Source organism: Cucurbita pepo, unplaced genomic scaffold (genome assembly GCF_002806865.2).
Source record: "Cucurbita pepo subsp. pepo cultivar mu-cu-16 unplaced genomic scaffold, ASM280686v2 Cp4.1_scaffold000237, whole genome shotgun sequence".
In the NCBI taxonomy this organism is placed as follows: domain Eukaryota; kingdom Viridiplantae; phylum Streptophyta; class Magnoliopsida; order Cucurbitales; family Cucurbitaceae; genus Cucurbita; species Cucurbita pepo.
This window is the reverse complement of record NW_019646491.1, coordinates 59,091-76,746: the sequence shown is the minus strand read 5'-3', so window position 1 is coordinate 76,746 and position 17,656 is coordinate 59,091. Positions and strand designations below refer to the sequence as shown.

The 17,656-nt window shown below is 36.3% G+C and overlaps 2 protein-coding genes across 2 annotated transcripts; one reads left to right on the top strand and one right to left on the bottom strand.

The window, feature by feature from the left end:
- Positions 1 to 1,156: 1,156 nt before the first annotated feature.
- On the top strand, positions 1,157 to 3,850 carry LOC111784581 (mitochondrial outer membrane protein porin 2-like). Its single transcript, XM_023665231.1, has 6 exons — positions 1,157 to 1,357; positions 1,466 to 1,533; positions 2,309 to 2,419; positions 2,818 to 2,904; positions 2,996 to 3,204; positions 3,293 to 3,850. Exons 1-6 carry the CDS (start codon positions 1,309 to 1,311, stop codon positions 3,597 to 3,599), a joined length of 831 nt encoding a protein of 276 aa, XP_023520999.1. The 5' UTR covers positions 1,157 to 1,308; the 3' UTR covers positions 3,600 to 3,850.
- Positions 3,851 to 8,833: 4,983 nt separating this feature from the next.
- Positions 8,834 to 9,568, bottom strand: LOC111784582 (60S ribosomal protein L26-1-like). Its single transcript, XM_023665232.1, has one exon. It carries the CDS (start codon positions 9,483 to 9,485, stop codon positions 9,045 to 9,047), a length of 441 nt encoding a protein of 146 aa, XP_023521000.1. The 5' UTR covers positions 9,486 to 9,568; the 3' UTR covers positions 8,834 to 9,044.
- Positions 9,569 to 17,656: the final 8,088 nt, after the last annotated feature.

Here is a 17,656-nt window from a genome sequence, read left to right as displayed (position 1 = left end):
AGGTCATGATGTTTTTATGAAAAGATAAGCCCACCATGATTGCATTTCCTAATCCAACAGTGGAGTTACTTACTGAATATTTATCTAAATACTAAGTCACCTGTTACTTCTTTTCCCGGTTAAGATGATGGAGTTGTTATGGAGGCTATGAGAATTAAGTTAGGGTAATTCTATTTGCATTTAACATCGTAACCCTTAAGTTAGATCAGGACGTTTTCATTCCTTTGAACTTTCTATCATTTTGATTCTAGTTATTATTGCTAACATCAACGTTACCTTGACTTTAAATGAATTTTACAAATGTTTAAGTCATGACAACGTTTAGATGTGATTGTTCTAAATGAATTTTGTATATACTAGCATATTATGCATATAATGACGTCTATATTTTGTTAAGAAAAACCTTGTGATCTTGCCATTGAGACGAATTGTGAAGTTTGTGCTTGGTGTAATGCAATCGAGAACATAATGGACTTAACTTCGGCTTTGTGAGCTTGAATGACATCTTTTTGGCTTTGTTCCTAACTCGTATCCCTTTGCCACTCCCGATCACTCTAATGTTCATGTTTTATCCAGGTTTGTTGGTTCGATTTTTTTAGTAATTTTTAATATATATCATGTATAAAAGAATCAAATCCAGTACTTACCCGAGTCTAATTATCTCGCTTCTACTATAAATACTCATTTGATATATTTTACAAATCACAAAAAGGCTTAGTGACTTATGACTATAGCAACTTAGGTTCGTCCGAATTAAACTCCAAACCCATCCAATAATTTTTGTCCAAGAAGGTTGAACTCGTTTTTTGCAACATTGCACAATAGACTTACGTGATCGAATTAGGTCTAGTGACTTTTAGTCTCGTTTGGTTAGACACCGACCCACTCAATATAAACAACAATGGGTCAAATAACATTTAGTCTCATCTACTTGAACTAAAATTTAGTACGACCACTCTTTTGAACTTTGCTCGTTGAGCCGCTTCATTATCTCGAGTATCTAAATTAATCGGGATTTTTTAAAAAGATTTTAGAGTAATAAAAATAATAAAGTAGAAAATAAAAAGTTGGAGAGAAAATTGTATTATTGGTATTATTATAATTCTGAAAAGGAAAGCTACCGGTAGAAAACGGACATTGGCGTAGCAAACAGAAGATCACAGCCGACCATCACAACGCCATCCGACTCGTGGAGAAGCTGATCGCCCGCTCTCTCTCTCAATTTCACATTTCCCCATTTCCTTCTCTCTCTCTCTCTCTCTCTCTCTCTCTCTCTCTCTCGTTTCTCTCTGCATTCCGATCCCCAAGATGAGCAAGGGACCTGGACTTTTCCTCGACATCGGCAAGAAGGCTAAAGGTATTCTTCTTCTTCATATCTTCTTTTCCCCTCCAAATCTTCTCCTCCATTTCCAGTCTCCGCCGCCGGAACGAATATTCATCGCTTTTTTGTCTTTTCTTTTTTCAGATCTTCTGACCAGGGACTACATCTCGGATCAGAAATTCTCTGTCTCAACGTATAGCGATGCTGGAGTGGTAATAATGTTACTCTTTGTTTCTTGATTTGTTCTTCTTTTTTCGTTTCTTCGTCGCATGATTCCATAGGTCTAAGTCAGCGGTAATTAGTGTACCGCATGTTTTATTATTGATTGTTCTTCCCCCCCCCCGGATCTTCAAGGTCGGTCAATGGAAAGTATTGGTTTAACTTGTTATGCATTCGTATTCTGTTTTGTAATGATGTAGTAGTTTTAATTGTCTTTTGAAGTGATTCTGCACCGACTGTTTGGGTTAATTATGTAGTTTCACTGTTTGACTTGTTTTCGTTTCGAATCGGATATGTATTCGGCCTTTGTTTCTTAAATTTTAGAGCAGAGATGTCTGTTTGGATCTATTACCAAATGACCGTTTGAGATGTTGCTGGATTTCTTTTTTAGTTGAAGGAATTTGAACAAGACATTGTATGGCCTACTTTTTCAGTTTTTTGTTCTCTTGGTGCTCTATTTCAGCTTGTTAAATGCTGTCATTGCCATTGGATTTAGTCTCTTTTTCCTTATCTAAATTCGGCTCTTACTGTCCTATTTTCTTCCTCCGAATTTGTAGTGTTCTATGAATCCTCACTATCGTGAATTGTATGTTAATGTCTTCTGAGCTGAAATCATAGTCTTTGAGTTTTTGGACGAATATCATGAGTTCATTTCAGCCATTTCTCTACTAAATTCCTTCTCCAATTGCTAGTTCATGTTAGTTAATCAAATTATGGAGTGACTTCATGTCAAATTGTATTCATATATTTTTGTCCTTACTCTTGTAGGTCCTTACCTCCACTGCAGTGAAGAAAGGGGGACTTTCAACTGGGGATATTGCAGCATTGTATAAGTACAGGAATGTTACATTCGATGTTAAAGTTGATACGGAATCAAATGTGAGTCGTTTTGCTTCTAAATCTAATAATAATGATTGATCTATTTATGAATTAACAGTACAAGTAAAAAATAATCAAGAAAGTTTGTATAAGTACAACACAGATAAATGGAAATTTTTGATATATTGATGGGTATCCTATCAATAATTATCTAATAGATAATGATATTATAGATCGGGAAAAAAATCTAGATAGAAAATATTTTGATTGGAGAATGCTGCATTTTTGTCTTGAAAATAAGGCCGATATTAGAGCTTGGATCAATATTGAGCCTAACACGAACCGTAATCAAAATTGATAAGAAGGATTTTTTTGTGAATCGCATTTCTTTTTTCTGGATTAGGGTCATGCTACATATCCATGTCTTTTCATCTTACCCATTATTTTATTTTTCTCAGATTTCTACCATCGTTACATTAAATGGAATAGTGCCATCCACAAAGACTATTGCTTCAGTCAAGATCCCAGATCATAACTCTGGCAAGGTAAACTGCAGAGCATTCTTTCCATTAGTGTTGGAGATCTCTTTTGTACTTCAAATTGCTTGTTTCTGATTATTCTTTCTTCTTGCGGCAGTTGGAGGTTCAATATTTCCACGATCATGCAACCTTCACCACTGCAGTTGCCTTGAATCAAAACCCCATAGTCGATGTTTCAGCCACCCTTGGTACTCCAAGCTTTGCCTTTGGTGCAGAAGCAGGATATGACACCACTTCTGGTAACTTTACAAAGTATTCTGCTGGCATTAGCGTGACAAAACCCGACTCATCTGCTTCGATAATCTTGTAAGATATCATTCCCAATCTACAAGTTCTTTTGTTATGTTGGGTCTGTTGCTCATTCTAATTCATAGTTCCTCCTCTCCTTTAATAGAGGTGACAAGGGAGACTCAATAAGAGCTTCCTATGTGCACCATTTGGATCAACTCAAGAAGAGTGCTGCAGTGGGAGAGATTACTCGAAGATTCTCCACGAACGATAACACTTTCACGGTAGGCGGGGCGTTTGCTGTTGATCATTTGACAGTGGTGAAGGCGAAGCTGAACAATAATGGGAAACTTGGGGCACTCCTCCAGCATGAAATTGTTCCAAAATCATTGTTGACCATCGCCGGTGAGATTGACACAAAGGCATTGGACAGAATCCCCAAGTTTGGTTTGTCTCTTGCTCTCAAGCCATAGTTGTTCTAAAAATTTCTTGTGAAGGGGACTCAAATTCTTGCCCTGCTCGTGAAAAGAGAGCACTCAATAAGTAGTTCCACAGATTCATATTTCTTTAGGTTTTCTTATACTGTGGATTGTTTGTTACTCCCCCTCCCCTCTATTTTTGTTGGTTTTTCCTTATTAGGCTTTGGAGGCATTTTGTCATTTTGACAATCAGTATCTTCTTATATCGGAGAGAGTTAATGATTTCGATTTCAAACGTTTCAATTTGATCATGTCACCACATTATTATTATCGAGTCTTTTCAATCTGGTGTCTATATGTGATGAATGATATGTGAGGTCGCTAGAATAAATGTTTGTGGCAATAATGTTAGAAGAATTGAGAGGATATCTACTCAAATTGGGCGTGGGAACATTTTCTTTGCACGACCACTGAGATTTTTTGTGTTTCAATTGATAAGAGTATAAGAATGAGTCAAAATTCAACCGGTGAATCAATCAAATCTTCATTATTTCCTCATCAATTCGTATTCTCACTCATCAATTTGTATTCTCATTCTTATGTTGTCTTATTTATCTTATTAGTATAAGCTTTGTAAGCTTTGAAGAGGAAAATGTGAAGGGAAAATGGGCTAATAGACATTTTTCGTATTTTTCTTGGGCTTTAAGGATTTTTAGTTTAAAAAGAATCACAAAAAGTTTAAGAAGGGGAAATTGACTTAAGAAATTTTTTTAGATTATTTTAAATAAAATTTGAAAGATAAAGGACTAAAATACTAAAATACCCATGAAGTTTGAATTAATTACGAGAATGCCATTGCCTGAATCTAGAATTTTCGACAATCCTGAGCGCAAATCTTTGATATCTTTGCATCCAGCTGCTGAATCTAGAAGGCCCAACTCATCATATCCAAAGCCGCCATTAAAGGAGTAGGAAAGAAGCTAAAAAATTCTATTCGTATCTACGCGCAAAATTTTCCATTTGAACCAACCCAATCACTTCCCGGGAGTTCAAGAAGTATTTCTAGTGAAGAACATGAAGGCCAATACGCTGAGGAGAGGAAAGAATTCAAAAATTTTATTTTCGAGTCAATTTGGGTGTAAGTTTCAATTTCCTCTCTACATGTCATAGGAAGTCTGGATGAGTTACTCAAGAAAGGTCAATTTTGTGTTTTGGTTGACTTTCATATTGAAGTATTAACTCTAAAATTAGCCACGATCACACAAAGTGATCATAGCCGGGAAGTTGCCATGGATATGCGCTCGTATTGAAAATGATTTTGGACGAACTTTAAAAGATTATAACTTGAGTTATGACTCATCAAAAGGTATGAAATCGATTCCTATTCCTTCCTTGCAATCTCATCTTTAAGTTTCACGAAGAAATCAAGGAAAGAAACACTCTATAATAGATTGAAGAGCTGAGTTTCAAATACCGGTGATAAAGAGTGCGCGTCTTCTTCATTTCTAAGGAAGAAGAAGATGACGTGGCTTGAACTGCCTACATCAGCCAAAATTCTGACCTCTCGGTTTTTCTCAAATTAACCCTCTTTCAAATTGGTTCTCATAAAATTCTTGATGGTTCCAGAAACTAGTCTCTCCAAGGAAGCTACCAAAGAACATTTAGAATAATTCGGGTACCAAAAGCTCGATAACAAAGGTCTTGGACATCGACTAAGAGGTAAGAAGCCAATCTGAACTTTTCTTAAAAAATACTTTAGAAATCGCTAGAATTTTGATATGAACCTTAAGTTAAGATTTAAAGGATTAACGAAGAATTAAGTATTCAAGAACTATGAGTGAAGGACCTAAACCAAGCGTTTTGTTTGGAAATCAAGTAATTATAAAATAACCCATTAAATGAATTCCACTGTCTATGAAATGTTAATGCTAGACACGTGACATAATAAGGATATATATGAAATTTTGTGATCATGGGATAAGGTTACGTAGCTAAACCAAGAAAGGATATAAAATGACCATAATGCTCCTAAAGAAATTTACTGACAGTTCACGACCAAATAATTTCCAATTGACATAAAACTTTATATATAATCTAAAACTATGACTTTTAAGGGTCGGGTACAATATCATAACTATTAGACTATGTTTGGAGCTCAAACCTTAATTTAGGTGTTAAATGACCATATTACCCTTATTGACGAAGACCTTGGATTACAAGGACTTCGAGTAATTCCATTGGTCATGCAACTTTTAGGTCTCATTAACATGACATTATGGGTATTTATGACTTGAATATAACCATGTTCATACTTACTTTAGGGTTATATACATATTATGAATAAGGGTGTGATATACGTTTTCCTACAAACCTTGGGTTATACAAGTTACCATGCATGAAGACATACCGTAGGACCATGTACCAAGCCTTGCACACCCCATGCACTAAAGTCATGATCCTTCAAGTTGCTAGGTACCACTCTACTATTCCGTAAGTAACTTATGACCTCCTACTACATGATGCACTAAGAGGCCCATAATTCATCTTCTAGGTGGGATGCCCTACACCATATTTTTTTAGGAGGATGTCATGCTCAGGCCTCATGTATTCCCTCACTTAGATGAGATGTCATGTGTCATGGTTATGCTTGTCCAAGACATGTTGTCCATGGTCGCCTGCCCGTTGCATGTCAAAACCCTTGTGTTGTATCACTTTATTGTTTTCCTCTACTGCTTTCATGATGTATAGTTTATTTATTGTATTTTCTAAATGTATGGTGTTTCGACATAATCATGTCTATGCCTAGTAGACCTGAAATGCCTCAGAATATACTATAGGGAGATGCGACTAGTAGCAATTCTTTCTACCCAAAGTTATATGTTATTTAAGTTGTTGTGTTGTCTCTATAACATTACTTTCTTCATTTCTCTTCATCTTGCTTTCAAACTCTCTTTCTAAAATGTCTCTCTGCCTCATTTTTCTAAAACCTTCTTTTTAAAGCGAGGCCAGAGACTTTGGTATACGTCGTCCGACTGAAGGTGACACCATTTCAAGTTGGCTTACTCACTTAGGGGTGAGAGTGAGTGTCACATACTCGAATGAATGTCCTATAAGAGCACGATTGTGACAGTTGATATAAGATCTTATTGAATAGCTTATTGAATTACCTCAGTAAGGCCTACTCTCTTGAGTCTATAGGAGTGAAGTTGGGAAGATCAGGATAGATATGCCCCAAATTGACGATCAACTAAAGATGCCATTTTCTGTTTTCAGTTCATTTTCATTTACTGATCTCATCCTTCCTTTATAGAATCGAGCTCATTCCCTTTTGAGTTTTGTAGTGAGATGCAAGGATGCGCATCAAGGAAAGAGCAGTACAATGAAGCTCAACACCTCGACAAATCTAGAAACGTAACCCCATCCTTAAATACGCATGGTCCTTGCTGACAATCACATACCATATGTAATTAATGTTGGGCAACATTGTATCAAAGAGAATTTGTGCGTAACATGAAAGGTACGCAAGAATGATCTTATTAATCAAGTATAGATATGCTTGTGAGGAAAAGAAACTATGGATGTGTATAGATATTTTACTTTTCAATCCCTATTTTTTTTACTTACCTTGACAAAGCTTGTCGAAATTCCCACACAAATCAATAAGATTCATGTTTCTATAATCAATGTGTACATTCTCAATACTCACTTAGTAATTTGGTTAAGATGTTCAGTTCGAATACACAAATTTGAACCAATTTTGTCTCGAACACGGTTAACTCGATGTAGCTTCCAAAAATTCATTTTTTTTTATATAATGAATGATGCTGTTCATGTACCTGTTCATTCAAGCCCTCATTCCTTCCATAATTTGAATATCATTTGGATAGCTGATCGTGGAGCTAAAACTATAGTTAGGGTGACCATCAAAACAATAGATTGATGACACTGACTTGCTTACCAGCCCAAGGGGTTTTAATATCAGAATGAGATTTGGAGCAAATTTCTCTACCTTTTAAACCCAGAATCCAACCCGGCTTACCGTGGGACTACCTTTGCTACTCAACCCGTTCGACACCGACGCGACCAACTGCAACCCCTAACCACGAACTCCCCGCCGCACAAGCCTAAGTTCTGAGTTTCTGAGGGTAATTTGGTTCTGCAAATGCAGATTTAAGAACACAACAAAACAGAAGTTTGATCTGAGGCGGGTAATGACGGGAATGTAAGAGAGCACTTTAAATAATACCTGTTCTAAGGAAGCTTGAGAATGGATACTTGGCTTGGGAGCCAATTCAACCATATGGAAACCAAATTCAACCAAAATCCTTTCTAAATAATAGATTTTTTCAGAAAAATTCATGCTGTTAACACACAATTTACTACTTCAAACTCATTCCAACCAAAATTCATTCTGAATCTGTAATAAACAAGCTGCCAAAACCAAACATAGAATCAAGCTACATATAACCATACCCTGTGGAACAACTCTCCAAAAACTTTTTAAAGAGAGAAAAAACTCACTTGGGCATTCTTCTAAGATCTCACAAACTTCAACGTTTTGAAAACAAAGAATCGAACTTCAGTTCAGAATTCATTCACAAGAACAAGACAACAAAAACTAACTTTCATACAATATAGATAAACCGTAACAATTAATACGAGTCTTGCTGAGATTACAGGGAGAGCGACTCTTATCATATAGTTTCATTGAAGTCAATTTTTTTTATGAGAAACATCACTTCAACCAGAAACACTAAAGAATTCAGAAGGGTATTAAAAAGATCCCAAGGAAAGGAGCCACAACGACTAACTATTGTTAATACATGAAAGGCTCAAACCAAAAGAATAATGCTTCACGGATAATTACAAAACTTGAAGTAATCAAAGTCCATGGATAACTTTGATTAATGGTACTTCAGTTAAGGGCAGGCAATTAAGAGTTCATCTAATTTCCAAGGAAAATTATCAATCTGAATTCAAAAATGCATGGTAGTTCACCTCCTAAAGGAATGAGATAATAAAGTAAACTCCTAATAAGCATAGCACAATTTCCTAGTGATACGAGTCCACATTGCAGCAGGTATGGAGTGAAATCACTTCAAAGTAGTAAGGGAAAAAATTATGGTAAAAGCAACAAACTAAATTCTTCAATTAGAAACCGAAAAGGTTAAGGTTCAAGTTAAATTCACAATCGCTTTATGTTCTTCAACAATAATCACTGTCGCCCAGAAATTAAATCAGTCTCAATAGCAAATACAAATTCTCCATTCAAAGGGCAAGAACAGAGATATTAACAAACGGAATCTTATGATATTGCATTGAAAAATAACCAAAAATCCAGGTAACGAGAGAAACGGAAGAACTCAAAGCATCAAAAACAGTAAAACATTGTCTCAACTTTCCGGATCATATTAAACAAAACCATAAGTTTAAAAGCGAATCAAAACAGAGAAAACATAGATCTAACATTAGTTTAAAAAAAAATTCACCAGATCATAATTAGTCGACACTTTGCATAATATCCTCAGCGGTGAATTTAGTGCCCTTATCCTTATCTGCAGAAGCACGGCCCTTAGCCTTACGATCGAGCAGAGACTTCCTGTCCTTATCCAACTTGAGCTTTGTGATCACAACCTTCGACGGATTGATTCCGACGTTAACGGTAGAGCCGTTAACCTTCTCTCTGGTGATGCGCTCAATGTGAATGATCCACTTGCGACGGTAGACCTGTACGACCTTACCTTCGCGGCCCTTGTAGGTTCCTCTCAAGACCTGAACTTCATCGTCCTTGCGAATCGGCATCGAGCGGACATTGTACTTGGAGCGCAGATCTCCGGAGAGGGGAGCACTCATAAGAACCCGCCGGACGCTCGACGGCGCTGAGAAGTGAGCCTTGCGACTCTTACGGCGGGAGCTGGAGACTCTAGGGTTGTACTTCATTGCGATTGATTAGGGTTTTGGTCTCGCTCCCGACTGAATCCAAGGGTATTGAGGATAAGCAAATGCAAGAGGAAGAAACCTAATTTTAAGGGTTCATTTAATTTAGGGGATTGGAAAAAACAATGCTCATATTTACCAAAATACCCCTGATCCATGATTTAATTAACAACTTTTAATTTAAAGTTTAATAGTGTTTAATGGTTTAAAATGAAAATTTGTGATATCAATTTCTTTTTCCTAAAAAAATAATGCAATGAAAAATCAAGAAAAGCATAAATCTCAATATTCAAGAGAAAAGCGTCAATCATCCAAGATGCCATTGGCCTTGTATAACGAACCACTTTCAAGAGACTCGAGCTACGGGCTATCACTTATTGACATAGAATATTTTAAAATACACAATATTTTAAAATTTATTTTTTACGGGATGCGCACATTTAATAACTATTAATAACTATTGACAATAGGAAATCCAAAGCAATAAAATACCACATATACTGTTCACAAAATAACCTATCCAAAACAACTAAATACAAAATAATGAATTCAGGTAAAGCTTAAAATTAGCCTCGTGGCACGCCTGTAGTGAACGAATCCTTCGACTTGGTCGGCTTAGATGGCTCGACTCAGCTTCTTGTGGCTCCAACTCAGCTTATTTAGCTCGATCCACCTTTTTTAGCATAATTTTTACCGTTCCAACCCTCTCAAACCTGTTTTCGATCCCAATTAAGGTAATGGAGGTCGTTTTAATGTCGTATCTCACATATGTTAGTTGGATTTATTATTAAATTGTGAAAAACTAACGAAAGATGACAAATGATTTAATAGGAAACAAACCCCAATGACATTTGTTGCAGCTTTCGAGGAATGGGAGCTAACGTTATTTAAATTAGAGAGAATGTCGGCTAAGGCTAACCAAGTAAGTGATCTTACTATAGGATAGGCTAGAGACTTGTTTGATGTATGACTACATGTGCCTAGTGGCACTAGCTCATGTCCTTTATGTTGTATAACTATAACATATGATGTATGAGTTATGACGTATGATGACGTATATGAGTTATCTGATGATGCTTGATGACGTGCTATGATGATTATGATGTATTTGATGACATTATGATGGCGATGTATGAGGATTATGATGCATGATGTTGTTATCTTTATATGACGATGTTTTCCATATTAAGCGTGATATACGTTATGAATGCCATATTGCATCATGTCAAGAAATCAGCCTAAGACACAACCCTACAGAATGTGAATAACGAAGTTAAGATGAATAATTAATGTGCATATATTACTATCAGTAATATAGAGATGAAAACTAGGGTTGTGTCAGGAAGACATTTTAATGACGAGAAACAGAGGGACCTCATGCATGTTTATGTGTACATAAGCATTGGGTACTTCCTCTTTTATGATGATAAGCGCGGACACACACATTATGATGATGACGGTGATCATGTCGAGCATGACACTCAGGAGTCTACTGACCTTCGGACGTCACTACGGATAGCTAGCTCGATGATGATGGGTCTAGAGGGTGCGAAATACCTGAGGATTCACACTCACACGTATGGATCGTGTGTAAGAAAGTACTACGTATCCATGTTAGTCTGGACAGGAGGCCACCCCTAGGATGAGTTAACGATAGGTCCCTAGAGCATTTTTGTGTGTGTTTGCATTTTTGCATGGCCTCTATAGTGGGGTCACTTACCGAGTAGTCTTTGAAATATTCAGGCCATGTGATACATTATTTTTCAAGTAAAAGCAATGCGTCAGTATTATGTGTTGAACACGTAAGATGATGACGATATTTTCAATGATGAAGTTGTTTTATTCTTTTGAAATTTATTGCATAAACGTATGATATATTAAGAGTTATATTCTGCATATGAGTTTAGAATGAGATGAGTAGCGACTCTAGATAAGTAGAAATTTAGGGTTGTTACAATATAAAAAATACTCAACAAATAGTTTCTTAATAGTTGAATCGAATATCTCAATGCAAGAATATTGTTTCTGTAAGATTCGGTTAACAGTTAGCCTTGTTTCTGTAAGATTCAGATTACCTTGTTGATCGAATATCTCAAGGCAAGAACATTGTTTGAGATTAAAATCACTCCACAAGCAAGATCGATCATGTCTAGCTTGAATGATTCTTGTTGATCAAATATTTCAATGCAAGAATACTTGTTTGAGATTCGAATCACTCCACAAGCAAGATTGATCATGTCGAGCTTGAATGATTCTACATGCAACCTAAACTACATAGAATTGACAAGAAACTTAGCCATTTGCTAAAAAAGAGCACAAATGCTTCTTTTACTATATTTTCAAGTCCCTCCTAAATACAACATACATGGCTTTATATAGCCTCAAAATGAAACTATTAGAGGCATTCCAAGAGTTGTAGCATTCATACTTAATGACCATAATTAACCATTATGTAATTGTAACCGAAAGTAAATAAAAAGTCTTAAAATATATTAATGAAATACAATAACTCTAAATTGTAATCCACCCAAATTTTATAATATGAAACTTCATTCTTCTTCGATATGACATGAATTCAAATATCTTTTGATAATTTCAACAATATTTTCTTCACATCTTCATTGAAGCATATTGTATGATTGATGTCTCTTGGTTCATATCACTAACAGAATCAAGGGAAAGAAAAATGAAATACAGAGTCACACAATACTACTAAAGGGGGAAACATAGCAAGAGATAGAGTCACAGAATACTACTAAAGGGGGAAACACAATAAGAGACAGAGAGGGAAGACTGTGAATATAATTATAAAGAAGAAAAAAAAAAGGAAACACAATAAAAATGTTGGTATTAAACACAGTAAGAGAAAATAGAATATCGGTAAAATATTAAAGAGTATTAAATGGTTTGTATGAAAATAATACTATAACAAACATATATAGATATTTCAAAATTTAACTCATGCAAAGACTCCAACGTTCGCATGAATTATAACACATGGACCAATATAAATTAGAGAAACAATTTTGTAGAAGTTCAAACTTGAAACTGATGTCATGGGCTCACATTGGTTGACTTGGATTTCAATGGACTTTCATTAAGAATAACGTCGGGACATCAGCCTAAGCTAATCAGGTAAGTGGCCTTACTATCAGCACGGTTATAATTGATGTTGACACGTTCCCCGTGGTTCTGCACGTGTCATATATATTGATATGTTTGAATTGTCTGTGGATCGATATGCTTCTTATATGTTATGTATATGCTATAATATATGAATTGTATGATAATAATTACGGTGTTATGTGTTCAATGATATGTTTGAGATAAGATACGAGAAGAATGCACAAAACGAAATGTAACGACAAGAGTAAGATACGTTCATGAAACTTTAAGGTTAGGCTACATAACAGAGTGCTATGGGTAGGGGAGATTGATGAAAGAATACAGTTAGGTTATGGGTAGAAAGTGATAGGTTTGTGATAGATTGATAGAACGATAGCGTTAGGATATGTTCCTGTGATGATATCACTAAGGTATGTTCATGTAACGATATGATTGTGATAGGTATAAGAATGTTAAGGCTATGATAAGTTAGGAAACGATATGACCACGAAGTGTTTAGGATATGACATGTTTATGATACGATATATTGTGATGTGATATGTTATGTTTAGATTGTTTTGTGTGACCATTGAGGTAATTGTTCTATGAATTGCACGTTATGAAATGACATGTTAAAAGCATAGAGCGTTATGTTATGTTTTGTAAATTGTATGTATACAACATGTTATGAATGACACGATATCACGATAAATGAAATGAAATATAACCCGTTAGAATTATGCATGATATGAGAACTGAAAAAATGAGAAAAAATATGATATGAATGTAAAACGATAGTGGGGTTATATTTAATAATGTCGAAAATAGAAAAATATTGGGAACTCATGCATTATGTGTGCTCATGCATTGGGGGATACCCCTATTTCATCACGACGGGCAGGGATACGATCATTATGTTTTAGATAATGCTGCCGGCAGGGGTACAATCATTATGTTTTAGATAATGCTGCCGGCAAGGGTACAATCATTATGTTTTACATAATGCTGCCAACAAGAGTACGATCATTTTGTTTTACATAATGCTGCCGCGGCGATTACTAGTTCTAACGGGAGTCTAGCCTAATGAGCTCCCAGAGTATGTTCGCCCGACAAGAAAAATGGCCCAGTGGTTTGCGAACTGACTGGTGAGTCCATACTCGCACGTATGAGCTGTGTGTAGAATATATGGTACACATCCAAGTTACCCGTTAGGACAGTACCGTAGGAAAATAGATCGAAAGGATAGATCCCGTCATTGTATTCGCATGTTCTTGCATTCAACCCCAATAGTGAGGTCACTTATTGAGTATTTCTTTAAATACTCAAGTCATGATCAATTAAAAATTTAACAATAATACATGTAAACATAATGGAGAGTAAATACGAGAAAAAAAAAAAAAAACAATACCGATGACCAAAACTACAACTTTCCAATTAACCATAGGTTGAAGGTTTACTTTAAAAGCTATAAATAGTCATTAATGTTATTACTTTAAGATCGAAATTTTTTTGATATCATAATCAAAGTTATATATTATACTTCTTAAGCCATGAATTTGTTCCTTTGTATTTCTTGTGTTTAGATTTGCATGCTAAAGTCATTCAAGTAGTCTTGATCAATCTATCTTGTAACGACTCGAAAAAAAAAAGTCAGAAAACGACACTCAGTCATACAGGTGTGTCTTGATTTTACCTTAAATTGAAGTAGCACACGACTTGATTAATTTAAACACTAGCTCATTCAGTGGTTTGAGCATCTTGAATCAATGGTCTAATAATGCTCATAATCGGTGTAGTCTCCCATCATGGTCATGAACACTAGCTCATCTTCTTCTAAGGCACATACTACCTCTATATCCGTTTGTCCTCCATCTTCTTTTTGGAAGTTGTTGCATTGCTTTCGCAAGCTTTTTTTTTTAACCAATAAACCTTAGACTTATGGCCCTTCTTTCTGCTGTTGTACTAAATACCTTCAACTTTCTTCCCTTAAGAACTCTTGTTGTCATTATTCTGAGCTTACGAGGGTTGCACGGTTTCTTGTTGACTTTTTCCTTTGTTAGCATTTCTGTATTTACCTTTGGTGGACAAATTATTTTTGCTCCAACTTTCACTTGTGTTGAGCCCTTCTTCTTTGCCCTTCAACGTGATGCCTCTCATTTTTATAGCCATGGCTTGTTGGCTAGTTAGCAAATTTTCTAGTCAGCCATCCTTGAACAACAAATAACAAAGCTTCTATACGTTTGTTGTAATTCGTGGATGATGATCCTCTAGATTCAAAGTTCTCAAATAACGGTCTCCAAATGTAATTTAGTAATATCCCGACAAATCAACTTGATCCTGTGGGAGTAGGAAGTACTAACTTCTCAAATAACAGTCGACAAATAAGACGAATCCCGCATGTAGAGTAGTCGATCTACCACTGAGTAACATCAACCTAACTAACGTCTCGCCTAGCTCAATGATACCACATCGACGTAGAAAGGGAAGTGGAGAATCCTGGAACGTCATACCGACTAGTGTCGCCAAAGGAGTTTTTTCCCTTCGTCTCGGAGTTCTAAAGTGGTCCTCTAAGTCTCAAGGGTAGTTAGATTGTTGAGTTAGGGGTTCTAGCTTGCTTCCAGATTAATTCTTTCAAGACTTCCAAGTCTATAACCGTCTCCTATCTAACCCAACTCAATCCCTACAAGTGTATACCCTAGGCATAACTCAACACTACTACTAATCATTCATATCACAAGATCACACAATCATTCAACACGAGTTTATGTATGATTAACTATGCATGCAGTAACACAAGCTCAACAGGGTGATAACATCCATCATCACCTGGAGTGCAGATACACAAATACCCTCGTTCACCACGTAGCATGAACAAATATAAGAAGTAGTAAGACAATCCATAAAGCATACAAAATCTAAGTAAGAAATCCCACTAGGGTAGCAAGTCCAACAAATATATAATTAACTTCCTAAGTGCAGATGACTATAAGATCTAGTCACCCACGAGTAATTTCCTCAAGCATGCATGCAATACCAAATGCACCCTACAATTATTACATCCTAATTTCGTGTGGTTACTTACATGTCTATCGCGTGCCTTAACAAACTTGATTTATAGTCGTAAAGGAGTCCAAAATTACAAATTCTCTTTGCAGGCACCTATTTCACAGTAAAATTGGAATAACATTGGAATCGGGACAAAAAACTGGCAAATCGAGCGAAAAACGGATGAAAGTAGGTGGTCCACGCGCGGGCAGGGCGCGCTTCAAACCCCAGTAGACGCGGACTTACCCTTCAAATTTTTTGGGTGTGACACGTGGCATGCAGGGATTGTCGATTGGATTCGAGTTGGACCATGGGTCGCCAGATTGCTTCCTGGCGCGTGGGTCGATTTCAGATTCAAGTATTCGGGTCGGCAGTTGGATGCGTGTTAGCACACGGCGTCTGGTGCGTCCCTCCATAGCGTGTTTGACGCGTGTCCTTCTTATTGCCGGACGCGTCTTCCCCCTTTCCGGTCGCCGCGTGTCCATCGATAATTGCCTTAATTCATCGAATTTTCCAGATTCCGGTCAAATAGCATTTCAACCTACTTGTTTTGATTTTTTCTATCTTCTAATCCGTTACTCAAATTAACTCGATTCCTTCACAAGAATTCAAGATCTCAAGTCCACCTATCCAAATCTATTATTCTTGCATTTTATTGATACTCACAAAGCTTAATAAATGAGATCGAAAATCAAGAAAAACTCAGTTCCTTACCGAAGTTGGATGATTCTCGATTTAGCTTTTCGACATGATGATTGGACGTGTTTCCTCCAAGAACTTGCAAGAATCCTCATCTAAGGTATTGTAACTTGAGCATAAGCTCTTATGGCTTTACATTATGTTTCCTCAAAATGCCCCGTACCAATAGAAATAGTGTCCTTTACTTATATACCCATGATCTTCCCCTTAATTAGCGAACATGGGACTCCAACAATTCTTAATATAAGTGACTTACTTGATATTCTTAATACTCAAGCTTTTTCCAAACCTTTATTTTATATGGCCAACAACATTTTGGATGACTCATGATTCTTTCTGTGGAATCTATGAAATCCTAACCAAGTAAGTGACCTTACTATCGGCTAGATCGGAAGACTTGCCTTATTGTGACGACACGTGTCCAGCGGTCCTTGCTCGTGTCATTTATGCTTTATATTATATGATCATGTGACTATGTTATATGATGATGTGAGTATGTTGTATGATGATGAGAGTATGTTGTAAGAATGATGTTACGCGATGAGGTTATATGATGACATTATATGATGATGAGATTTGTTATAAGAAGGATGTTACGCGATGATGTTATAAGATGACATTATATGATGATGACATGATGATGATGATGCATGATAACATGACAATGTAAGATGCATGATGATGCCATGACTTAATATGATGTTATTCCTTAGTAAGATTGTGCATGTACTAAATGTCATGATACATTATGACAACAGGTTTTCTAAGACCCAACCCTAATTGATTTTAATAACGAGGAAAGTATGAAAGCCAACGCATGCACATTGCCTATTGTGATTTGTGAATAATGTATAAGGTTGTATCCTAAGGATGATTTAAATATGAAAAACTATAGGGACCTCATGCATTTTGTGTGTTTATATACATCGGGTTACTTTCCCATTTACGATGATGAGTACGAACGCGTACACTATGATGATAATCATCATGCTTCACATGACACTTGGGGGTTTGCTAACCTCCAAACGTCTAACTACGGACAACTAGCCCCACTATGATGGGTCTAAGGGGGTGCAAAACACCTGGGGATTCACGCTTGCAAGTGTTGGTCGTGTGTAGGGAAATACTACACATCCAATTTTGTTCAGACTGGAGGCCACCCCTATGAAGGCTTTAACGTTAGATCCCTAATGAATTGCATGTGAGGTCACTGATTATTTCTTAAAGTACTCAAGTCAAGTTCTACTTCTATTTTGGGTAAAGACACGACACCCTGCATGGCTTAGTGTCGTTTTCTTACTTTTTTTTTATTTTTTTATTCGTTC